This window comes from Tyto alba, unplaced genomic scaffold (genome assembly GCF_018691265.1).
Source record: "Tyto alba isolate M040663 unplaced genomic scaffold, T.alba_DEE_v4.0 Super-Scaffold_48, whole genome shotgun sequence".
Lineage (NCBI taxonomy): Eukaryota > Metazoa > Chordata > Aves > Strigiformes > Tytonidae > Tyto > Tyto alba.
The window spans coordinates 4,046,854-4,068,750 of record NW_024881324.1 but is presented as its reverse complement, the minus strand read 5'-3'; the positions used below and the strand labels follow the sequence as shown (position 1 = coordinate 4,068,750).

General features: G+C 44.1%; 1 protein-coding gene across 1 annotated transcript; it reads left to right on the top strand.

The window, feature by feature from the left end:
- The first annotated feature begins 4,020 nt into the window (after positions 1-4,020).
- On the top strand, positions 4,021-19,920 carry IGFBP3 (insulin like growth factor binding protein 3). Its single transcript, XM_042806945.1, has 4 exons — positions 4,021-4,724; positions 9,484-9,713; positions 12,332-12,451; positions 17,109-19,920. The coding sequence occupies exons 1-4, from the start codon at positions 4,352-4,354 to the stop codon at positions 17,232-17,234; spliced, it is 849 nt and encodes a 282-aa protein (XP_042662879.1). The 5' UTR covers positions 4,021-4,351; the 3' UTR covers positions 17,235-19,920.
- Positions 19,921-21,897: the final 1,977 nt, after the last annotated feature.

Sequence of the window (21,897 nt, the reverse complement as noted above, 5' to 3'; positions counted from 1 at the left end):
TTTAGAAAGTATCATTTAAATTAAGTTTGAAGTACATATTGTGTCAACTGACTTCATGGTAAATCTGAGTATTCTTCCAAAAAACAAGAACATATTGAGGAAATGCTCCTTTCTGCTGACTTCAGAAGTTTATTGTACATAAAACTCCAAAGTCTGCAAAAAGAAGAGCAGAGAGACCCAAATAAAAGGATGCTTTGCAAATGTGGATTTAGCCCTCAACCCAAGATGCGCTACGTATCTCTAGATTTCTGTGAAGGTTTTGCTTTGGTCTGAACAAGGAAAAGAGTTGAAAAATTATACAAGTTTTAAAATGGCATTGTACAGGGAAGCTCACATTCTTGATAGTTAAATTTTGGGTAGTAAAGCCATATGCAGTACAATGGGACTATACTAAAAATTCTGGATTGCTCCAAAATGTAATGTGGCCATGCAGCGGAAAGTAGAGCTACTTCAACCACAACTCCAGTTCCCATGACTAGTCCTTGTAGCAAACAGAGCCACCAATAAACAAGTACACGGAAGGTGTGAGCTCAGCTAACGGACCAGAGAAGAGAGGGAGCTGAATTACGAAGGAGGCAGGAGGATAAAGTGGAAGGGGAAATAAAGCGCATCCTTTTTGTGCTTCCATAAATTGCACTTTCACTCTCTAGAGCAATGGGAGGAGTACGTGAGATTCTCTGAAGCACGGCACCTTTCGGTTGTTCCTCTTCTGCTCTCCATCGTCTAGAACAGATGGTAGAAGTTCAGTATAACTCTATATGACTTTTGTCTCTCCCTCTTCCCTGACAAAACTGAATAAACCAGAAAAAAATTGTAAAGCCTCTAGAATAGTAAGCGCGGAAGTTCGGATTTTGTACAGTATTATAATCATTGCTATGTTGCATATTTAGCCCTTGGCCTTGTCCACATGGGAGAGTTCCATCAATATTACTAAGGTTTTGTCTGTAAGTATAATTCAGCTGTTAACTCTGGGTGTGCGTTGGGAGGTTTTAGGGTTTTTCTTTGTAATTTTTTTTATCTGGCTTTCCAGATACATTGGTATTCATCTTCTGATTGCCAAGGAGGGCTTTGAACCAAATTCTGTCATTCAGATAAATGCACTGTCATGCAGTGCCCACTGGTTAAGACAGTGCAAATAGCTATTTGTTTAGCAAAAGCTGTTAGGCTGACCTGATCTTTGGCACATCGCTGGCTTTCTACTCACTTACTGCAAAGGTGATTCAGCCACATCTTTGACAGTGTTAATTTTCCATTTGGGTGCCCTGATGTTTCATTAACTTGGATTTATGCTATTTCAAAATATATACTAGGTTCACCAACCGCGTATTTAAAATAAAAACCAGAGCACTTTTATTTGGTGACATTGCAAACATCTCCTTCTACTAACAGGACTCCAAAATGGTATACCACAAAGTTTGTGGAATGTTATAAAAGAAAGAAAAAAAAATCTTTTTGTTGGTGGGAATCAAATTCCAGCTTGATAAAAACAGTCATGCCACAGTTTGAAATACAACTTACACTGGTATTAGCATGTAAGTAAGAGGTGTATGACTGTGGTGAAGGAAAAGGGTTGCTCTCTGTCATCCCTTCCATCCCCTAATTCTCTTTGCCCCATTTTACTTATCTTGTCAGCATTTCCCCTGCATCATCGTTTCAGTTTTGAAAGCAGTATGCTGTAAAAGCTCACCCCAACTGCAAAGATGCCCCTATTTATACAGTGTACAGTGCTACCCTACCGTGTTGGTGCTAGAGCAGAGAGGAAGAAGGCCTTCTCTTTCTGCTAGACCTAACCTGAGTTCTCATGATGCACACCACCAGACAATCCCGGATATTTTCAGACTTCACCACCTATAAACATTTATTAAAACCAAAGGAAAATAAAAAAAAGTGACAGCAAGCTTTCATGCAGTAGTCTAAAAAAACAACAACAAAAAAAACAAACAAAAAACAAAAACCAAAAACCAAACAAAAAAAACAAAACAAAACAAAAAAACAAACAAGCAAACAAAACCAAAACAAAAACAAAACAAACCCAACCCACATAACCAAACCAAACCAAAAAACCCCAACCCTGAAGCCAAACATGCAGTACATTGTGCTTGATCAATTCCTCCTTTGTAGATGGGCTCACACAGATTTCTTGAGTCTCTAATTCAATTCTGGACAACCTGCGACCTCTTTTGGTCAGTTAACAAAATGAGCAAGAGGACAAAAGAAGGCTGAAAAGCCTTGGTGCAGTCACCCTTCGGGTCATTGAGCAAGGCTGATCTCTCTTCCAACACATCTTTAATTTCCCGAGGAAAAGTCTCGACTCTTACACCATATTCTTCACACATAAAGTCAGATATTTTTTTATCCTGCTACGTACAGTGCCTCTTTCAAGATGGTATCTGAAAGGTATCATTACTGACTAAAGATCAGAGAAAACAAACTGAATAGCTGATTCTAATTATCTAAAAATTATCTGATTTGTAAAAAATGCAGTTTTCGAGATTTGCAGTATCATGACTAGTACCTTGAGCAGTAACGTATATACTCCACTCTTCCACTTGAGTATAGACACACGAACAGCCGATGAATTACTGGAAGGTGCGCTTCAAGGGGTTGAAAGCAGAGCAGTAGTCTGGCTCTTGCAATTCCCACGGCACAATGTATTTGTATAAACCAGTATCTGTAAGCATTATTGATTTTATTTGGCATGAAGTGCAGGCTCCAATGGCTGAAACACCAGATAGATGTCTACTGATATGCCTCAGCAGCCCCTTCTGCATCAGCTCGCAGGAGAGCTTCGGAAAGGATGGTCACAAATTTTGGCATTGCCAATTCAGATTTTCTCCATCAAAGTTAAGCCACGTTAAAGGGGGGTAAGGAGTAAACCAAGCAGAACAGGGGGGCTGAATCTGCAGTGGCTACAAACAGAATGAAAACGCATCCGCTGTGCAAAATCGACGCAGCATTTCACTGTTGGGGCTCTTGGGGGTTGGTTGGTTGGGTTGTTTTTTGTCTTCTCCCTCCCCCCCCCCCCCCCCCCCCAATAGAAACCGTTTTCTTACTGGACGGTGGGAAAAGCTTTAAGAGCTCAGAAAACACTTACAGAAGGATAGGGAGGCGCATCCCCGGGGCTGGGGCACGGCGTGGACCGGGTCCTGCGCCAGAGAGCAACGCCTGTGCGAAAGTAACGCACTTGGGCGCGTATGCCCCGCTCTCCGCACCCTCCGGGGGAGCGCAAGCCGCGCTGGGCACTGCCAAGCCGGCCCCGTGGCGCGGCCCGAGCCTCGGCGGGCGCGAGTGGGTGCGTGGGCGAGCGCAGGCACGCCTCCGCGATGGGCCGGGGCTCGCAGCCCCGAAGCGGGCAGGGATTGCAACTGGCGGTTCAAAAAAGGGCACCCTCCGCGAGCTTCGCTCCCGTCTCCTCTCCCGGGGCCAAGAAAACACACGCACACACGCACCCGGAAAGCACTTTTTCTCGAAACAAAAGGCACACGACGTACCCCCCCCACACCCTTCCCCCCTCCTCCTCCTCCTCCTCCTTTTCCTCCTCCCCAGGGCCATACCCCTTACAGCTGATTTCTAAGAAGTGCCCACAAACCCCCGGCCCCGCCGCGCCCCCCGCCCCCCCCCCCCCCGCACCGCCCTCACAGCCCTCCCTGACCGAAACCTGGATTTGGCGGGGGCCGCCGCTCCCCGCCGCGCCGCGCCGCTCGTTATTCATGGCGCGGGGCGGGCCGGCGGCCACGGGCCTATATAGGGCGGGCCGGGCGGCGCGGGGGGACAGATGGGCGCGGAGTGGCGGGGAGGGGGCCCGGGCGGAGAGAATAAAAAGAAGGGAACCTCGCTTTAATTTTTTTTTTTTTTTTTTAACCTCCTCTCCCTCACCTCCGCTCTTCTTTACTTTTCTGAAGCGTTTTTTTGGACCAAGTTTTCTTCAGACCGTGTGGGCTTAGCTTTAATATTTTTTAATTTTTTTTTTTTTTTTACTTTTGCAAAGCTTTTTTCTTTTTTTTTTTTTTTTTTTTTTTTGCTTTTTTTCCTGAGTGTTGTGTGTGGCCAAAAAAAAAAAAAAAAAGAGAAAAAAAAAAAAAAAAAAGTTCGTGGCGGGCCAAGTGATCCAGGCGCTCTGCAGGCTGCAGGGAGGGCGGTGGGGGAAAGAAGGAAAAAGTTGCCTTTGTTGCTCGCGAGCTCTTAATTACCTTGATGTGATTAAGGGCAGGCGGCGGAGGAAGGAGGCGCCGGCCGAGGGGGGGGTCCGAGCGGCTCGGGCGGGCTGCGGGGCTCTCCCCGGAGCGCGGGGGGCGGCCCCCCCCCCCCTCCGCCCCTCTTCCTCCTCCTTCCTCCTCCTCCGGCGGTTGCCATGGTGCCGCGGCCCGGCGTGCTGTGGGCAGTGGCGGCGGCGCTGGCGCTGCTGGCGCGGCGGGCGGCGGCGGGGCCGGTGGTTCGGTGCGAGCCCTGCGACGCCCGGGCGCTGCAGCACTGCAGGCCCCTGCGGCCCGACTGCGCCGAACGCGTGAGGGAACCGGGCTGCGGCTGCTGCTTCACCTGCGCCCTGCGAGCCGGCCAGCCCTGCGGCATCTACACCGAGCGCTGCGGCGCCGGGCTGGGCTGCCAGCCGCGGCGGGAGGAGGCGCGGCCGCTGCAGGCGCTGCTGGAGGGCCGCGGGCTCTGCACCAACGCCACGGCGGGCGGCAAGCTGCGGGCGTTCCTCCTGCCCGGACCGCATGCTGCAGGTAAGGACGGGGGGGGGGGGGGGGAGCCTGCGCCGCGGGGACGGGGGGCGAAGGAGCGGGAGGGGGCGGGCTGCGGGCGCGGCGCTTCGCTGGCTCGCCGTTCCCTCGCTTTGCCCTTTTTTTTTTTTTAAAAAAAAAAAAAAAAAATTAACTTAAAGTCAGGCGCGGGCAGGCTCGCTGCAGAGCAGTGCCTCCGGTTTCTCGCCGCTCCCGCGGGGGCTCCTCGGGCAGCCGCGTAGCCGAGATGGGTTGGAAGGAGGGGTGCCTTTGCCGAAGGAAAAGGCGAATTACCTGTTCTACCTTATTTACGTATCTATCCCTTTCCCTCGGCGCCGGCGCTAAGAAGTAGCTCCTCGCAAAAGTTGCTCTTTTTTAAAAAAAAAAATAGGGGGTATGTGTGTGTGTGTGTGTGTGTGTCGCATGTTGCTTCTGCGGGTGCGTGGGGCTGCCAGGCTGCAGAGCCTGGGTGGAGGGAGGGTGACATCCCCGAGGTTTGTCCCCAGTGTTCCTGGAAAGAGGGCGCGAGAAAAAGAGAGGGTGACATCCTCGAGGTTTGTCCCCAGTGTTCCTGGAAAGAGGGTGCGAGAAAACCGGAGGGTGTGGGCTAATTTACGCGCGGCAGCGTGACCGAGTCAGGGGAATGCTCGGCACAGGGCGCGGGGGAGGGGGGAATTAAAAAAAAAAAAAAAAAAAAAAAAAAAAAAAGGGGGTTAAATATTCCCCTGGCCTGGGAAGGTGGTTATTCAGAACAAAGAGTTTTGCACAGCAGTATTTAAGAGGACGTTGGGTTTTTTGCCTGCACTGCAAATAAATCTTTGGTCAAACGAAGCTTTCCCGTACCTCTTCCATGTCTTGTAAATGAGACGTTCACAGAGCGGGTTTTGTTTTGTTTGAAGAGGAAGGGACGGTTGGAACAAGTTCTGTTAGCATGCACATTTGGAAACTTAAGACAGGGAAACTTGGGATTCCGATCAAGAAAGCACAGTCCCTCTGTGCAAACATTTCATCAAACTGTTTGCTAACCAGCAGCGAGTATGTTAACATTTATTTAATAGAAAAGTATGTCAAACGGCTTTTCCACTGTTTGCTTTTTAAAAAGGCAGGAGTTTTTCTGTTAGGTTTTAGGGACTCTTTGGCTGGCCTCTCCTTAGCTGAGGAAGTGGCACCAGTGCTTCAGTTCACTGGCTGCTATGAGAGTAGGAGATGCCTTATTATAGTGATTTATGTGCTGCTCCCAAGCTGTGACAATTTGAATGAGCATTCAGAAGTGCTCGCCGGAGTTTTAAATCTCGTTGGAACGTGGGAGCAGCTTCCCTCATCACATGAACTTGGCTCTGCATATTCATCCTTCACATGAATAAGAAACGAGGGGCCTCTCCTCCATACTTGAGAGTTAAAGGAGGGGTAGTGCTTCTCACAGTGACTGTTAGAGAAGGGGAAAGGGGAAGGCAGAGCTGCACTTTGCTGAAAATCTTCCCACTTTCAGCCTAAAGAGTCAAAACGCCGAGTTCCTGTTTCTGAATTCTTGGCTGAGGGACAACTCCGATTTTTGAAATCCGTGGGAGCTTTGATTCCTTAAAAAGTGCAAAGTTAGGACGCTGACGGCTCCCATTCAAGTAGCGGAGATTGCAAACCTGAGGTGCCGGAAGGAAGAAGTACGCGGAACGTCTAGTGCCATGTAGTGCCCACCTCCCAGCCGGGGCCAGTTCCAGCTCTAAATCCAGCACTCCCTGGCACGCACCCTCCCGGAGCGGGATGACATCATCTCCCTTACACACATCTAGGTCCTGCATCACACGCTGCACTTTGGGTCGTTCCTAGTTCACCAGAATTGCTAGAAATCGGTATGAGGCGGTGTATATTACAGCAGCTCCTTTTGAGTTGGAAAAAGAGGGGCATTCCTCAGAGAAAGATTGTCGTCGCTTTACAATTACAGGCTAATGTCTACCCAACAAGGGAATTTCTAGCAAGGGGTAGGCAAGGGACACAAGTAAGATCGTGTCATCATTGTGGGGCGGAAATTGAGAGCTGTTCGCTTATCATTGGATATTGCCCGGTGGTGCAAGATGCCAGAATAAAAAGACATAATCAAATTTGTGAATTACTGAGTGAGGAGGCAAAGAAGAAGGAAGGGATTACATTCCAAGAACCGTTGATTCGAGACGAGAAAAAAGAACTATTTAAACGCGATTTGGTATTTGTAAAAGAGGAGACAGCAATTGTAGTAGATGGAACCATTAGATATGAAGGCAAGACAACATCCTTAGAGGATGCTGCAAAAGAGAAAATTTAAAAATACCAGCGTTTGAAAGATCAAATTCAGGAATTGACTAACGCAACAACTATTAAATTCGTGGGCTTTCCCTTGGGGGTGCGTGTGGTACCAGGGCAATTACAAATTGTTGATAGAATTGGGACTCTCTGGTTCTCGGCAAGACAAAGTTGCACGTCCATTGTCCAATTGTGCATTATTTTCCTCTGTTGATATTGGTCACATGTTTAGTAGTAAGGTAAGAACTGTAGTGAATGTCTAATTGGATTATCACCCTGTAGTTGTAATGTTTGTACACTGTATTACTTTTAAACAACAAAAAAAAAATAAAATGGTGGGAAGAGCCGACATGGAAGGATCGTAGAGGGATTAGATCAGGTGGGAAAACGATCAGAGTGATGGAAATCTAACATAGTATGTGGGGACTTGTTCTTTTTATGACGCGTCTTTAAAACTGGAAATGGACATTGATTATTGGATTGGACTAAATTTTTACCAGTTTGAACGCAGGTGGACGGGCCACCTATACTTAACTCGGAAAAGAAACGTACTTAAAATTATATGTGTTTGAGAAATAGCAACTACAGTAGGCCACTGACTTTACTTTCCAGTTGGGTTTTTTTAGTCACGAAAGTGTTAAGTGGTAGTGTGCATGTGCAGCCCTTCTAATCTGCTTTTTAAAAGAGAGCAAGTAACTCTCATAGCAGTTTTGTTGCTGTTAGGAGGGTGTAAAGCTAAAGTGGCACCACGTTTTGTGAAACTGACTTAATCAAATATGCTTTACAGTTTAAAATGTGGCATTACAGCCGTTCCAGATTGAAGTGTAAGAAGTGCTGTTGAAACATCATGGTCTGCCTAAAACTGAAAGGACCAGTCTGGTAGTTATTGAATGCACATAAAAATATTTCTACTTATTTTTGGTAGAGGGGGCAAACTAATGAAATGAACTGATTGCAGAAAACCTAGTAGACATAGTATTTACATTTAGGAGATTTGGGTTTATAACGTTTCGTTGTGTCATTTATTGCAAAATTCATTGAGAATGTGGAAAAATACCACTGTTTAAAAACAGGACATTAAACCACCAAAAATATGTTCAAATACCACCGAGAGTCTGAGTTAAACCCACAAAAGCCAGGAAATTTAGTCTTAAGACTTAAACTTCCTTAATCCATTTGCACTGGGAGTTGGATTTTCTGATCAATTATGTCCATTGCCAGCAGCGGCTACACAGAAACCACAGGTACCAAGATGTTAACTCGGATCCTTCCCCCTGTTCCTCCCCTGTCCCTGTGTATTGGCAGTGCCACTGTGCTGCCTGTGCTGAAATATTTAGTCGGTGGGCTACGTGAAGATGGGCTTTCGGGTTTGGCACTGAATTTCCTGGCTTTTGCCGTTTTTCAGTGAGCCATCAATGACCATACAAATTTCCAGGGTGTTCCTTGCACATCAGTTATCGTTGTGCACTCCCAATATGATTTCCTTGTAACAACAACAAAAAAAGTGGCCAGCAGCCAAGGCAGCAACTAGTGGTACTTAGTTACTTGGCTGATAGGAATATCCAAACTTGAAAAATTCCCTGGAGGAAATGCAGCAGTTACAGTTACACGGCAGGAGTGTTTGGGAGAAATGCAGTGTAGACAAATACCTTGGAGGGGACAGGAACACTGGGTTTATGCAGTATTTTGGAAAAATGTGTTTCTCCTGTATTTTTGTGGGTGGTAGTTTAAAGAGAAAATATTTTTGATGCTCGTGGTGAAAGCAGATGTTTTACCTTTGACACCGTTACAGAATGAAGCGTTTTTTTTGTCTTGTTACCTTTAACGTGTATTTTGTACACCTAGGAATGTTTCTGATTTTAATAGCAGAAGAATGAAAACATGCTGGGGTTTTGCCCTTTTTTTTTTTTTTTTTTTTTCCCCACTCTGCCTTGTATGTTGAATAAGATTAAGTGTTTAAAATAGCTAACAAGAACCGTGAAACAACGGGGTAGAATTTATTATATTAATGCCTCTTTGTGAAAAAAAAAAAAATAAAAAAAAAATTAAAAAAAATTACCTTCCCGGGGAAGACAAAGAGTTACAGTACAGCCCCTAAGTTACCCAAGCCAGCCGCGTTTCAGTGAAGCTGAGTCAATCAGCCCTCGGTCAGCAGCCGCGGAGGAGAAGGCTCCGCGCCCGCGGCGCCGGTGGGGCTGGGGCGGGCGGGGCTGCGGCGGTCCCGGCGGGGGGGGGGGGGGTGGCGATGGGGGGCACCTTGCCGGGCTACCGGCGGCGAAGGGAGGTGGCCTGGCTTGGCGAGGAGGGGGGTGCTGGATGCGTGCGGGAACGCTGGGCTGCTCATCCATTCTTCCCCCAACTCCTGTTTTTTGTGGGGGCGGGGGGAACTAAGCACATGGGCTGGTGCGGTGGTGGCTCGCAGCCCCTTCCGGGCACAGCTGGCAGTTGATTAACGCAGTTTCTTTCCTGCATTATGTTCTTCTCGAAGGAAATTCCAGTGATTCCGAAGAAGAAGACCGGAGTGCCAGCAGCATAGAAAATCAGGCCATCCCCAACTCTCACAGGGTGCCGGATACCAAATCGCATCCACCGCACATCAAAATAGATATTATCAGGAAAGTGCAAGCCAAAAATACGCAGCGCTATAAAGTGGAATATGATTCTCAGAGTACGGATACACTGAATTTCTCTTCTGAATCCAAACAAGAGACTGAATACGTAAGTACTTCTGTAAATGGAAAGGCATTTCCCAGCATCTGAGTGTGCGTGTGTATGTATATGCATGTCGTGTTGTGCATACGACAACATAAATAACCAAGCGGTGGTAATTGTCTTACCCATTTAGGGCATTCTAACTATTTCACCAGTAAAACTGTCGCATATGCAAATGCAGACAGTAGCAGACCGAGCAGATCACGTTCAGACAACACAGAGGCCTAACACAATGACACTGATACAAATATGATTTTCCCTGAATAATTTCTTAGCTATAGAAGGCCCTTGTTTCCCTCCTGTAATTGCCCCTCATTTGTGCAAGTGGCCTCAGGACACGTTTAGTAGTGTCATCGGACAGTTTGGTTGCAAACAGCGTTATTGGGTTGCAGTAATGGAAAAAAAGATGTTTCACGTTCAGTGTAGTGGCACAGTGTTCATACTCCGTGGCACAAGTCAAGGGAGGCACACTTAGGCCGGGATTAGGATCTTGACTGGCCAGTCACTGTTCATGTGATGTGCTGAGCACCACCTCCACTTGCAGGCCCTGCTTGGTGCCACTGCCTAAATGCAGAAAGCTCCTGGGCATAGGAGCTGCCATTCCTCCCGACCGACTGTGCCCAGTGGATTTGCAGGGCAGCCGGAGTGCGCTGAATCTGAGGGGAGAAAAATCCTTCTTCCTGGACATCCCAGCTGATGAGCCGGTGGTTATCCTTGTGCCTGTGCCAGACGTCTGGATATATGTTGGCGTTCTGTCAGGATGGTTGTGGTGAAACCAGTCGTGGCTTTCCCATCTGCAAAGAAGGTTTTGAAACCTGTATGTGGTGGAAAGTTGTGTCTGGAGAGAGCGTGGCCTCCAAGTTAATGCAGCAAGGGTGGCGAAGCTGCATGTGCAGTTTGTCACTGATGTCCAGCCACCTAGGAAAAACACTTCAGTATCTGCCTTCCAGCTTGTCCTCCTCCCCAAAACATGCAGTAAACTGCCCTGCAATAAAAGAATGAACTTCGGTAGCTCTGATGAAGTGGGGTCATGGTCTTAACTAGGATGAATGTTTTACTCGTGGTAGTCTGGTCCCATGAGCAAAAGCACAGCAGTTTAGCAAGGTTCCTGGTGTCTGCGAGAACCAGAAGTAAGTTTGTCAGGGGCAGGTGCCTTTGTCAGCAAATGCCCTTCTGGTTGTGTCTGCGTGTTAGCTTTTGATATCGATCTCTGACTTTGGAAGCCTGCTTCAAAATAATAATTAAAAGAAAGCTGTTGATCTTTTTGCAGGCCTAACTTGGGACCAAATATTTGAACGTGTGTGATTTGCAGTCAGCATGTCTGAGCAGTTTGGGTTTTTTTAAGGAACTGCCAATAAGAGCAGTAATATAAAGCGCGTGTTTGGAGCTTGTGAGATTGATACTGAAAGAAAACATATGAATGCAGCAAGGAAGGTCTTTGCTAACCAAAAAAAAAAAATAAATTTTAAACTCCAGTAGAACTGTGGAGTCTATATGCTTTCAGACACTCACATGAAAGGCACTTTGCGTGAGCAAACTACTAATATTACGTCTTGAAAGTATAAATGTCATTACTTCGCTAATTAAAAATTGCACCAAACGAGTCTTTGTGTTGATACAGCAACTTAAACATTTTAAACCCATGCAACCATGCAAAGGAATTTTTTTCGGGTCTCCGCTGAAGAAGTGGGACCGAGTCAGTATCGTGCCCAGGCAGGAGCGTAGGTGAGCACAGAGTTTGCAGGCTGCGACTCTGGGATCCCCATCCCGCTGCTGACACAGGCTGCTGCCTTGGCCCCTGGCAAAACGTGAACTCCTCCGTTCCTGGTTTTCTGACTGCAGAGTGGAGCTTGTAACACCTTACTCCCTACCCTGAAGGGCTGCAGTGAGAAATAATTAGCTGGTGTATGAGACATGCTCTTAAAAGTGCTTCTGGAAGTTCTTTTTGGCTCCTTGTCCTCGAGCTGATCCTCACTATGTTGTTGTTGCCTTTTGCAGGTGGAGAAAGTGAGGCAAAAAGTGACATGCTTACCTAATGAGACTGTTGTATGTAACCAGTGCTTTTGCATGGCTGCTTCCATTTAGTCCAGTTGAAATTGGGGACTGTTGTCCAAAGTTGCAGTACTTTTATACATATACATTACGCTAAACTACTTGTTTTCAACTAAATCCATTTCATTTAAACTTTCAAATCCAGCAGAATCGCAAAAATCAAATGCCATTAGGAAAAAAATCTACCAAGTATTGCAATTCTAGTTGCATACCCTTCTTTTCCCACTTGATGCAAGGCCAGCTTTTCCAAATCTAAGTTATGTTATATATGCTTGATTTACATGCTGGTTAAGCCTCCCTGTATGTATATGCGCCTGTGATTTCAACTGGAAATGTCAGTCTGTGCCTCAGCATAGCATAGGGCCTTCAGTGTTTAGAAATCAGTTCATCCTGAGTGAAGCAGAAAGTCAGAAGAATAGTCTGCCTTTTGCTGTATCCAGCCATCCCTTCGTTTTAATGTGTTTGTTTGGGTTTGTGCTTCTTGCCCTTTAAAGGATTATTAACTCTTGTGTGAAAGAGAGAACTTGGGAATGAAGTTTCATCTGTGCTTTCTAAAATGTGCTTGTTAACAGGGTCCCTGTCGTAGAGAAATGGAAGACACTTTAAACCACCTAAAGATCCTGAATGTCTTGAGTCCCAGGGGCTTTCATATTCCAAATTGTGACAAGAAGGGGTTCTACAAGAAAAAGCAAGTAAGTACAGAGTCTTGATCATTTCAATGAGTGTGCTTCACCTTTTCTGCATCTCTGCTGAAGGATCTTGCCTTCAAGATTCATTATCTATCATTTTACAGGGGAGCTAGTTCATTGCCAGTTTTAGGACCTGATCAGATAGATAGTGCTGAACCTTGTCAAGTGGGGACAGTGTTTTTATTTTCTGTTGGTCATGACAACAGATTCATTTGAGAAACTTCATACCTAATCACACATGGGTTGGCTGGTGTCCTAGATACCAATGCCCTTTGGTTTAAAAAAAGCAGTGCCTCTGTAATAACCCACAGAGCTAAATGTTGCTGTTACCATATGACTGCAATAGATCAATGCTTTGGCTTGTAAATAGCTGCTTGAGTGTTCCTAGAAGAACTGCACTGGATCGTATTACAAAAAGCAACTTGAGAGAGGTAAGTATCTGTCCTGTATGTGCTACGCAGATCGTTTCCAAAATCCAGGTCATGTTAGCGTGAAAATGATATATCTGGTAGTTACTCTGCAGCAAGGATGGCTTCTCAGCCCTCTTTGGTTCTGGTTTGTGACCTTCCTTGACAGATGCAGACTTAAACTGCAGGTATTTCTGCTTCGGTTGTGTTGGGTTGAGCTGGGGCAGCATTCTCCATTTGGTGCTGCCCTCGAAGCTCATTCAGGAACGCGGGGAAGTGCAAGACGTGCCAGGTTCTTTGCTTAGTGTGCACATCCCATCTAATTCCAGTGTTCAGTTAGTGACCTCCCTCCAAATGCGCTTCTTGGTATAATTCCAAAAATTCCTGAATTCAGAAGCTGCTCCTAAGTTTTTCCTCAAGGCAAACCCTCTGTTAGCACAGATTTTGTTTGTTGGACCATCTTGTCTTTCCCATTTGGGTTTACACGAGTCAGCTTCTGCTAGTAGGAAACAGACAGTAAATCCATCAAAAAAACGAGTGTGAGCTAGGCGGTTTTAATTCTGGAAACAGCTGCCCAAACCACTGCCTGGGATGATAGTGTAGATGGGTGTGTGATGGTAAGAACCCGATAAATTATGATCACCTTGGAAGCCGTTAAAACTCATTCAGGAGGCTTTTCACGTGTTAGTGTATTCTGCCTTCCTGGACACCTGCTCTTCCAGTCAAGTTGAAAGCAATTATTTTTCACTTGTGGATATCTAGAAATTGACTTTTCAGGAAAAACCATACGGGGTAATTTGCATATGTGAAGCCATTTTAAGAACATAAATTTGTCTGTCAGGGTATAACATGAAAAATATTTCACACTTTGTGTTTATATATAAACTTTTTTAAAATCAGACCTATTAAAGTAGAATTCTTTGTCTTAATAAATCACACATGTAAGGTTGTACTATTCAGCTGTGGTGTATAGGTATATTTACGTGGAATAGGTTGATGCAGGCACGTTTCTGCCTCAAGCATGGAAGAAAAGGTTTTGATGAAATTAGAATTATTATATGGGGCAATTACTAGAATTACCCCATATTTGTGTACTGGAGCCAGATACTCACCTAGATGCGAGTTGGCATTGTTCCACTGAAAACAGAGCTGGGCTTGACGGGAGCCAGCATGGCCCGAGGTGTATGTCAGTGCTGTCTGCAGTCTGTTCCAGGAGACCACAGTTGTAGCTCCACGGAGACCTCTGGGCTGACCAGGAATTTGGTGGGATACCATATGCTTTGCTGTGCCCCACGAATGCCTCTGCGGCACTTCTTTGTGGAAGGGAGAGGGGCAGGTGGCATGGAAGCTGGCAGCTGGTGTTTCTAGCAGAAGTAATTACTGGCTCCACCGCTTGGGCAGTCTTCCAGCTTTTCGGACTTCTGAAGCCATACAGAAGAGCTGGGCAGAGCCTTGAAATGCATGTGGAGTACAAAATTCGGAAGAGTGGATATTTATATTTTTTTTTTTCCATGCAAACTATCCACCACTTCTGCAGCGAATGCAAGCTAGCTACTTCAGGATTGAGCATCAGTTTCGAATCAGAAGTGCTTTCCTACTGACAGCATGGCTGAGCAGGTAGTACAAAATTGCAGATTGGAAAAGGTAAATTGTTTCCTCACAGCGCATTATTACAGCTGTAGAAAGATCTAAGCATTTTGTTTTCCAAATGGGTTGTCTGGAAGAAATAAAAATAGTAGAAATAGGGAACGTGTTCTGGCAGACTAAATTCATGTTGTAGTTAATTCCAAAAATTGATTATGCAACTGTAAAAAACAATCAAAACCTCCAGCAACATGAGATAACTTTAATTGATCATTTGTTTTGAGAGTGATGCAAGCCTATGAATCAGCAAGAGTTGTGTAACATATTTCATACAGTACTTCTAAAAGGGGAGGCTGTGTTACTATTACTAGCAGAAGTGTAGTTTCCTTGCTGGAGCATCAGGCTGGCAGCCAGAAGCCCTGTGCTCTAATTCGGGCTCCATCTGTGCCTGCTCTCTTGGGAAAAACAGCTCAAGAACTGCTGCCTTTTTTCCTCGTAAGTAAAATTTGAACTGTGGAAAGGCTGTTGTTTATGAATTTCTCAGTCACTAGATGTCAATACCACTTAAGTTGCTACCAAAATTGAAGGAAAACTTCCCATGGTTGGTGGACTGTGAGCAGCCCGTCACGGAAATCCCGGAGAATACGTGCAAGCTCTAGTCAGACTTTTGAGACAATAAAAATAAGTTGTAAAACTTACATTTAAAGATACAGTCCAAGAAAACCAGCCAAACAGGTAACTAGAACTCAAATGCAGCTAGCCACGTAGTTTAGCAAATTATTAATGTAGCTGTTCTCTCAGTAGGTTTGAACTTTTTCACCCTCTCCAAGAATAAGCTGGTATGTACTTCAAGCATGATCCTGCTGCCGTCCATTTGTATAGGGCTAATGCAGAAGGACTGCAAATTCAAGGAAGAGAAGGCATTCTATTATTTCTGCATAGGACTCGTTACTCAAAAATATATCACAAGGGTAATTTAACTTGCAGTTAGTGACGAACATTATTTCATTTGCTCTAAAATAAAATAAACAAGATGGAAGCTGGTTCAAAAATTAGTATTGAATGTGTGATAGCTGCTCCCATCTCTCATTCACAAGTTCCTAGTGTCCACTGACCGTCTGCCCTACTCCCTGCTGCTGCAAATCAGTAGCCTCAGGGGCCAGTGTGCTGGTCCAGGCTGAGTGTCCCATATTGACAGTTCTGTTCAGAATGCCACCCTTTCGCCTGAGGTGCTAAACTAGATGCAGAAAGGGTCAGGTGAAGCCCAGCACATGCTTGAGGTTTCCTTCAGTACCTGCACACGGAAAAGACACTTGGCTGTGCGAGCCACTGATGTAGCCACGTGGGAGATGAGGACGTGCCTGTTAGGTTCTGGAGAACAAGCAGTTGAGCAGTAGTGGCAAAGTTCACCTGACTTGTACCGGCCTGAACCTCTGGAATACTTGAATTGCCAGGAGTGTGATCTCAGGAGGCATTTACTCTGCTTGCATGATAGCCTTTATGGTGCTGAGGGCCGTAAGTGGCTTCAGTCTAGCCTATCTTCCTTCATGTTGGTGAGGCAACAGATGAAACCTTAGTCTTTGAAAGTCTTAGAAAAGTGAGGTGTATTTGTGTCACTGCCTCCTTTGTAAGTCTGTCTTGACTGAACAGCCACCTCTCTTACCATTTGCAGCGAATCCCGCGTCTCCAAATCTGAAAATTCAGCTGACACGGAGGCTGTGTGTCTTGGCAGTGAGGTTGACACTGGCAAGCCTAGGGAGATAATCTGTGTTCTGGACACACGTGTCTTTCAAATGGGTGAAGACCTTGTGGGGTCCTAGAGGTTCACAGTATGTAGCTCTGTCCAGGGTTGCATATTGAATGCAACCTGCAGGATGTAATCTCCTTTTGTCTAGTTTTTACCATTCTTGGTTCTTTGGGAAGAGCATTACTTAGCACATACTAGACTTCACAATGCATTTTTATGGCATTGTTGTTCCTAAAGAAGCTTGGTGTCGTCGCCTGTGGTAGTTTCAGGTTGGTCAGCATTGCTAGCAAATTCCACCAGGCCACTTCTAAAGCTGACACAGGTTATAGACTGTAGCCTATAGTCTACAGTATATAATCAACCTTATTTATAGGAAAATATACATGTAAAGTTCCAATATGCCTAGCAGTTGTTGAAGTGATAACTCTATTACGGAAGGATTATGTATCTGTTAATAAATGTCAACTACGGTATTGAAATTCTTCCAGCAAACAGATGGAAGCCGAGGGTGTTTATTGCTGCAGTGGCCGTCTTTGCCAGACCTGTGCTTGAGCGTAGAACAAATGTGTTAACTTTCTTTCCCAAACTTGGGCCCCAGTCATCAGCCCATACTGGTGTAAGTAGTCCTGGTATTCAAAGGGGGCAACTGTGCTGCCTAATATAATAGCGGGAGTGTAGTTCGTAAGGCTGTTTTCTGATAGTTCCCTGAGCAGCTTTATGGTGGGGTAATTAGACCCAAAGGAGTTGACAGGCAGAGCAGGGAATCTTTTTATTGTAATACCTCGTAGTGGTAATAAATACTCTGATTCTGTCAGACGCAGCCAGGATACGGCCAGCTATCAAATGAGCAGGTATCCCTGCTATAGAACGCTTAAGAGGGGAAAAAAAAAAAACGTTAATGGGGTCTTTTATTGTGTTTCAGTGTCGCCCATCCAAAGGCCGAAAAAGAGGTTACTGCTGGTGCGTGGATAAGTACGGACAGCCGCTTCCCGGGTACGATGGGAAGGGGAAGGGGGATGTCCACTGCTACAACTTGGAAAGCAAATGAGGGCGGGGTGCCAGCTCTTCTGGCATCTGTGCGTGGCCACCGGACCTCGCAGGGACCCCGGGGGGGCTGGGCAAAGGCCGCGGGCTGCGCTGGGCGCGGAGGACCGAGCTCTGCCTCCCGCAGCAGGCGGCTGGGGAGCCACCAGCCTCCACGGGCACTGGGCTTCCCGTGGGACACGCAGGGAGCTCCGAATCCCGACGTCAACCTGCACTATTGACACCCAGAGAGAGAAGAACGAGAGGCACTTCGGAATGGATTCAGGGAGTCTCCACTGACTTTTTAAAGAACAGCCTGTGACCAATCTGATCCCGAAAGATACTGGGTTTTTTTTTTCAATTGTAAAGAATTTATAGATTGTAAGCTTGTAAAAGTATTTAAAAAAAAAAAAACAAAAACAAAACAAACAAAAAAAAAATAAAAACAAAACAAAAAAAAAAACCACAAGGATTTAAAGGTTAAGCATTTTTTTACAGGTCTGAGGGGAAACTTCACGGGTAAAAAAGTTTTATAAAAAAATCTCGAACTTTTTAAAGAAACGTATTTCTAAAATAAAGACATGGGTATTTTTTTCTGTAAAATATATTATGAATATTCTGTTAGTCTGTATTTAATATAATTGTTTTTTAATAAACCTTATTTAAATGTCACATGTGAATACCAAATACTACACAATAATTCTAGTGTATACTTCTGTATGCAAAGAGAAAGTTAAGGGTATGGAATGATTTACAAATATGTATAGATCCATATGCATACTCGCTGACCTATTCTAGATAATAGAAATGAATTTGTGGAGCAAAGGAAGTGTTTCCAGAAGATACTAAGTTTTGTTGTTTGAAGTAACTACACATACCAAGATAATATTTTTTTTCTAATTTTTTTTTTTATTGGTATTTCTAATGTACCCATTACTGAATTATGCCACTGGAAAGGATAACAGTTGCACTGAAGCTCTCAGTAAAGCATTCTTCTGTCTGTCCTTCGCTTCAGTTTGTGCAACAGGGCTTACATTTCCTGCTCTCACACCAATAGAGAATATTCATGGACGAAAGATTGCCATTACAGTACCACCCTTTCTATTTGCTTATTTATTTTGAAAAGCTGTATCTATTCTGTGTTGTACACTCTACCAAAGCACATATTCTGTATGAGGAACTCCTGTTTGTGACAGTGCTGACAAGATGGGGGGGATGGTGGACCTGGGTGTTGAGACCCATGTGCTTCATTTACGCTGCACACAATTGTTGCTTGCTTTGACTTTGGTAGAAATTATTTGCCTGCATCTAAGCATAGAGTAAGAACCATCAGGTTTAAATATTTAAACCAAGTGTTCTGCCATGATATTATACGTCCTTTTAATTGGAAGGGAAGGGATTTGGTTTTGTGCTGGTATGTGATGCTTTCACATAAGGAAGACTTTGGCAACTTTTTTTTTTTTTTTTTTTTTTTGAGGCTGATTGTTTACTGAACTTCATGACAAATTCTGTATGACAATGAAATCTGGATAAGGAAAGGTGGCTTGTGAAATGTAACATCTCTCTGGAAAGTAATGCCATATTTTGTATATTTATTTATATATTTTATATAAATATTTTATATATTTATATAAATATATAATATATTCTTATATGTGTCACTATAAATGTTTGATGTCACTGTAGAAAAAAGAAACGATCAGCGCTGTTATTTCCTGTTGGGTTGGGAACTGAGGGCAGTGGGTTTCCAGCCTCTGGGACCAGGGCTTGTGCTGATGGAGGGGAGACTGGGGGGCCGAGGAGCCCATTCCTCTCCTGCCCCATGAATTGCAACCACCCTTGCTCCTGCCAGCAATGGAAAATGTCTTGAAACTCTGACGTGGAAAGGTTTGGATATGCAGCTTGCCAGGATTGAGGCAGCCAGTCACCTTAATGAGATGTTTAAAGCTGTACCCTGAAATGTATTAGCTGAACAGCCCTGTGTGTATTCTTGCACATCTTCCTAATTTCTACCTAATGAGTTCATATCATCGTTAAAACTGAATTTTTTTAACCTTAAAGAGTAAGGAAAAAAAGTGTACGTGAAGTGATGCTTACTCCAGGCTAATGCAGATTTCCTGACAGATGGCTACAGAAAGCTTTGTGAGGTCAAGATTCATTGCAATACTTTAACTGCTAATGCAATTGTAATGCCTGCAAAGATTTGTTGGCAAAAAAAAAAAAAATAAATGCTGAGCCTTTTTTTTTTTTCTAAAGTTGTAAACCAGTTCCTTTCAAATAGTTTCACAGAGGGAAGAAAGTTATATATACACCAATAGCTGGTCATGTAACCATACATAGGAAAATAAGGGTTGGATTCATGAAAGTGAGATAGTATTTCACCTTGTGGGTTTTTTTTAATTGCTATCTCATGAGCCTTCTGAAAGAGAAAAACAGCATCTCACCGAAAAGGTAGATAGCTGCCTTGCAAGGCACATTTTGCCAGTATGCAAAGAAATGCTGTAACAGCCTGTGGCGGTATTTCTGTTTGGTGTATTTTGTCAAGTTTTTAAGCTTTTTATGTTTTGCCCTACCCTTAAAAACAAATCAACATAGAAGAAGCTGGCTAGGACCTTGGGTGATACTCTGATCTGTGCAGAGCACCATCTTTGAGTTCCTTGAGATGTAGTATTTTTTTCAAAAATAAACTGACTGAAGCAAGCGATCTCCCACATGAATTACTTAAGAAATTGCATTCAGCTCCTTTACCGGTACTAATGGCTTTTGGTATGTAGCAGAGAAGACATACAACCATAACGAGAAAAAAAAATAATGATGTGGTTGTGCAAATCAGTTTGGTTATTTGGCTTCCAACAGATATTTAAAACAAAAACTGTGTCTAAAAATAGCCAAAAAAAAAAATTCTTGCCTGTAATTTAAAGCTTCCCCTTTTTCAGAAGTTGCCTTTTAGATATTTTTACAAGCACAGTTGCTAGCACTAGTATTGGATACTTCCTGTTGTCTATCTGGTGTTCTGGCATTCTTGGTATGAAATGCAAAATAACATTATTTTCCCCCCCCAAAAAAATCACTCTTCAAAATGAAAAGAATCAGAATCCTTTTTGTTTTTTAAACATTCCTATTTCTATGAAGACAAGTGTTCAATTCAATAGACAAGTTACTTGTCATTCAAAGATTTTTCTCGTGGCTGTGGGAGCCAAGCTGCAATTCAAACAAAAATATTTGTGGGCTGCATCCAAACAACATAATGTGGGCAGCACGAAGAAATTGTGTGGGTCAGTATCAGTTCAGGGCAAGATCTCCCTCCCCACACAGATTAGAAATGTTTACTGCTAAGAGCTGCATTGAGTGGAGGACTTTGGTGGCAAAAAATGGAACCAGTACATGAGAAAAATACCTCCTGTTTTGGTGCCTTCACTGCCTTCAGCTCAGGTGGCTTATTTTTTTTTAACATTTGTCAGCTTTTTGAAGAATCTCAGGTGCTCTGAGTGACCATTATGAAGTCTCAGAAAAATCCCTGTAGCTGCTAACATGTAGATGGCAAAGATTTGCATGGGAAGGCACTACAAAAGCTTAATGTACGTACTGCAAAAGCTGATAATGTCTTTTTGAGCCTATTTCATCTCTAGATGATACATGGTTACCATATGTAGCCCAGATTGATGTGGTAAGTACTTATTTTAACCAGTGTAATAAATAGTTGCATGTAATTGACCAGAATGCAAGTTAAAGCTGCCTGCAGGCAGCTCTATTATCTTTTGAACTATTTGAGAGTGTTCCCTTTTTTAATAGACCTACTGTGCTATAGTCTTTTCAGCTCAGAATATCCTTTTCCACCTTTTTGGCATGCACGCCCTTCAGGGCATAATGTTAGCTATTGGCACACAGGGGAGAGAGCCTTCAATGAATACCAAACCCACAGAATTAATTAGTTTTTAGTACAGTCTGAACTTTTTATTACTAAATTCCATAGAAACCGTAACACAGCATAATTCTTTATTGAACTGAGCCCTAAATTTAAGTAATGGTTTTGCAGACCTTTTGGGAAATCATTTTTTGGTATCTCTAGACACTCTCTTAAACTGTGTAAGCAAAGATGGCTCCATAGAGATTTTATGTATTAGCAATAGGAATTATATTGAAAGTATGAAAAGTGCTGAGCAATTTTCCTGGATGCCAAAGCATGTTAGTATTCAAAATGAAATGTTTATCTAGGTAGCTGTTTTGTATGTGGTCCTGCTGTGCCGTAAGGAACTCCTCAGATCTATTCATTTCCATCAGAAGAATATGTTTGCTTTATATATTAGAAATGACCCCTTTTTCTTCCCCTACTCCTTTTTTTTTTTTTTTTTTTTTTTTTTTTAAGAGAGCCAAAAATAAAATCCAAAATGAGTATCAGAGTATTCCAAGGGCAAGGTTTTCGTGGTCAGTATCGGCCATGCCTTCATCTGCAAGTGTGCAAAATTAATTTTGTTTAAGGCCATTGGAAGAGAAGAGTTTCGGTATGTCCAGTGGACCTGGTTATCCTCTTCCAATTGGAAAGTATTTAATCTTCATTTGATTTTGGAGTCTGCCCTTGGAGTTATTCAAAAGCCACATGGCCATGTTCCTGGGCCACCAGCTCTAGGTGGCCCTGCTTGAGCAGGGGGGTTGGACCAGACGACCTCCAGAGGTCCCTGCCAACCTCA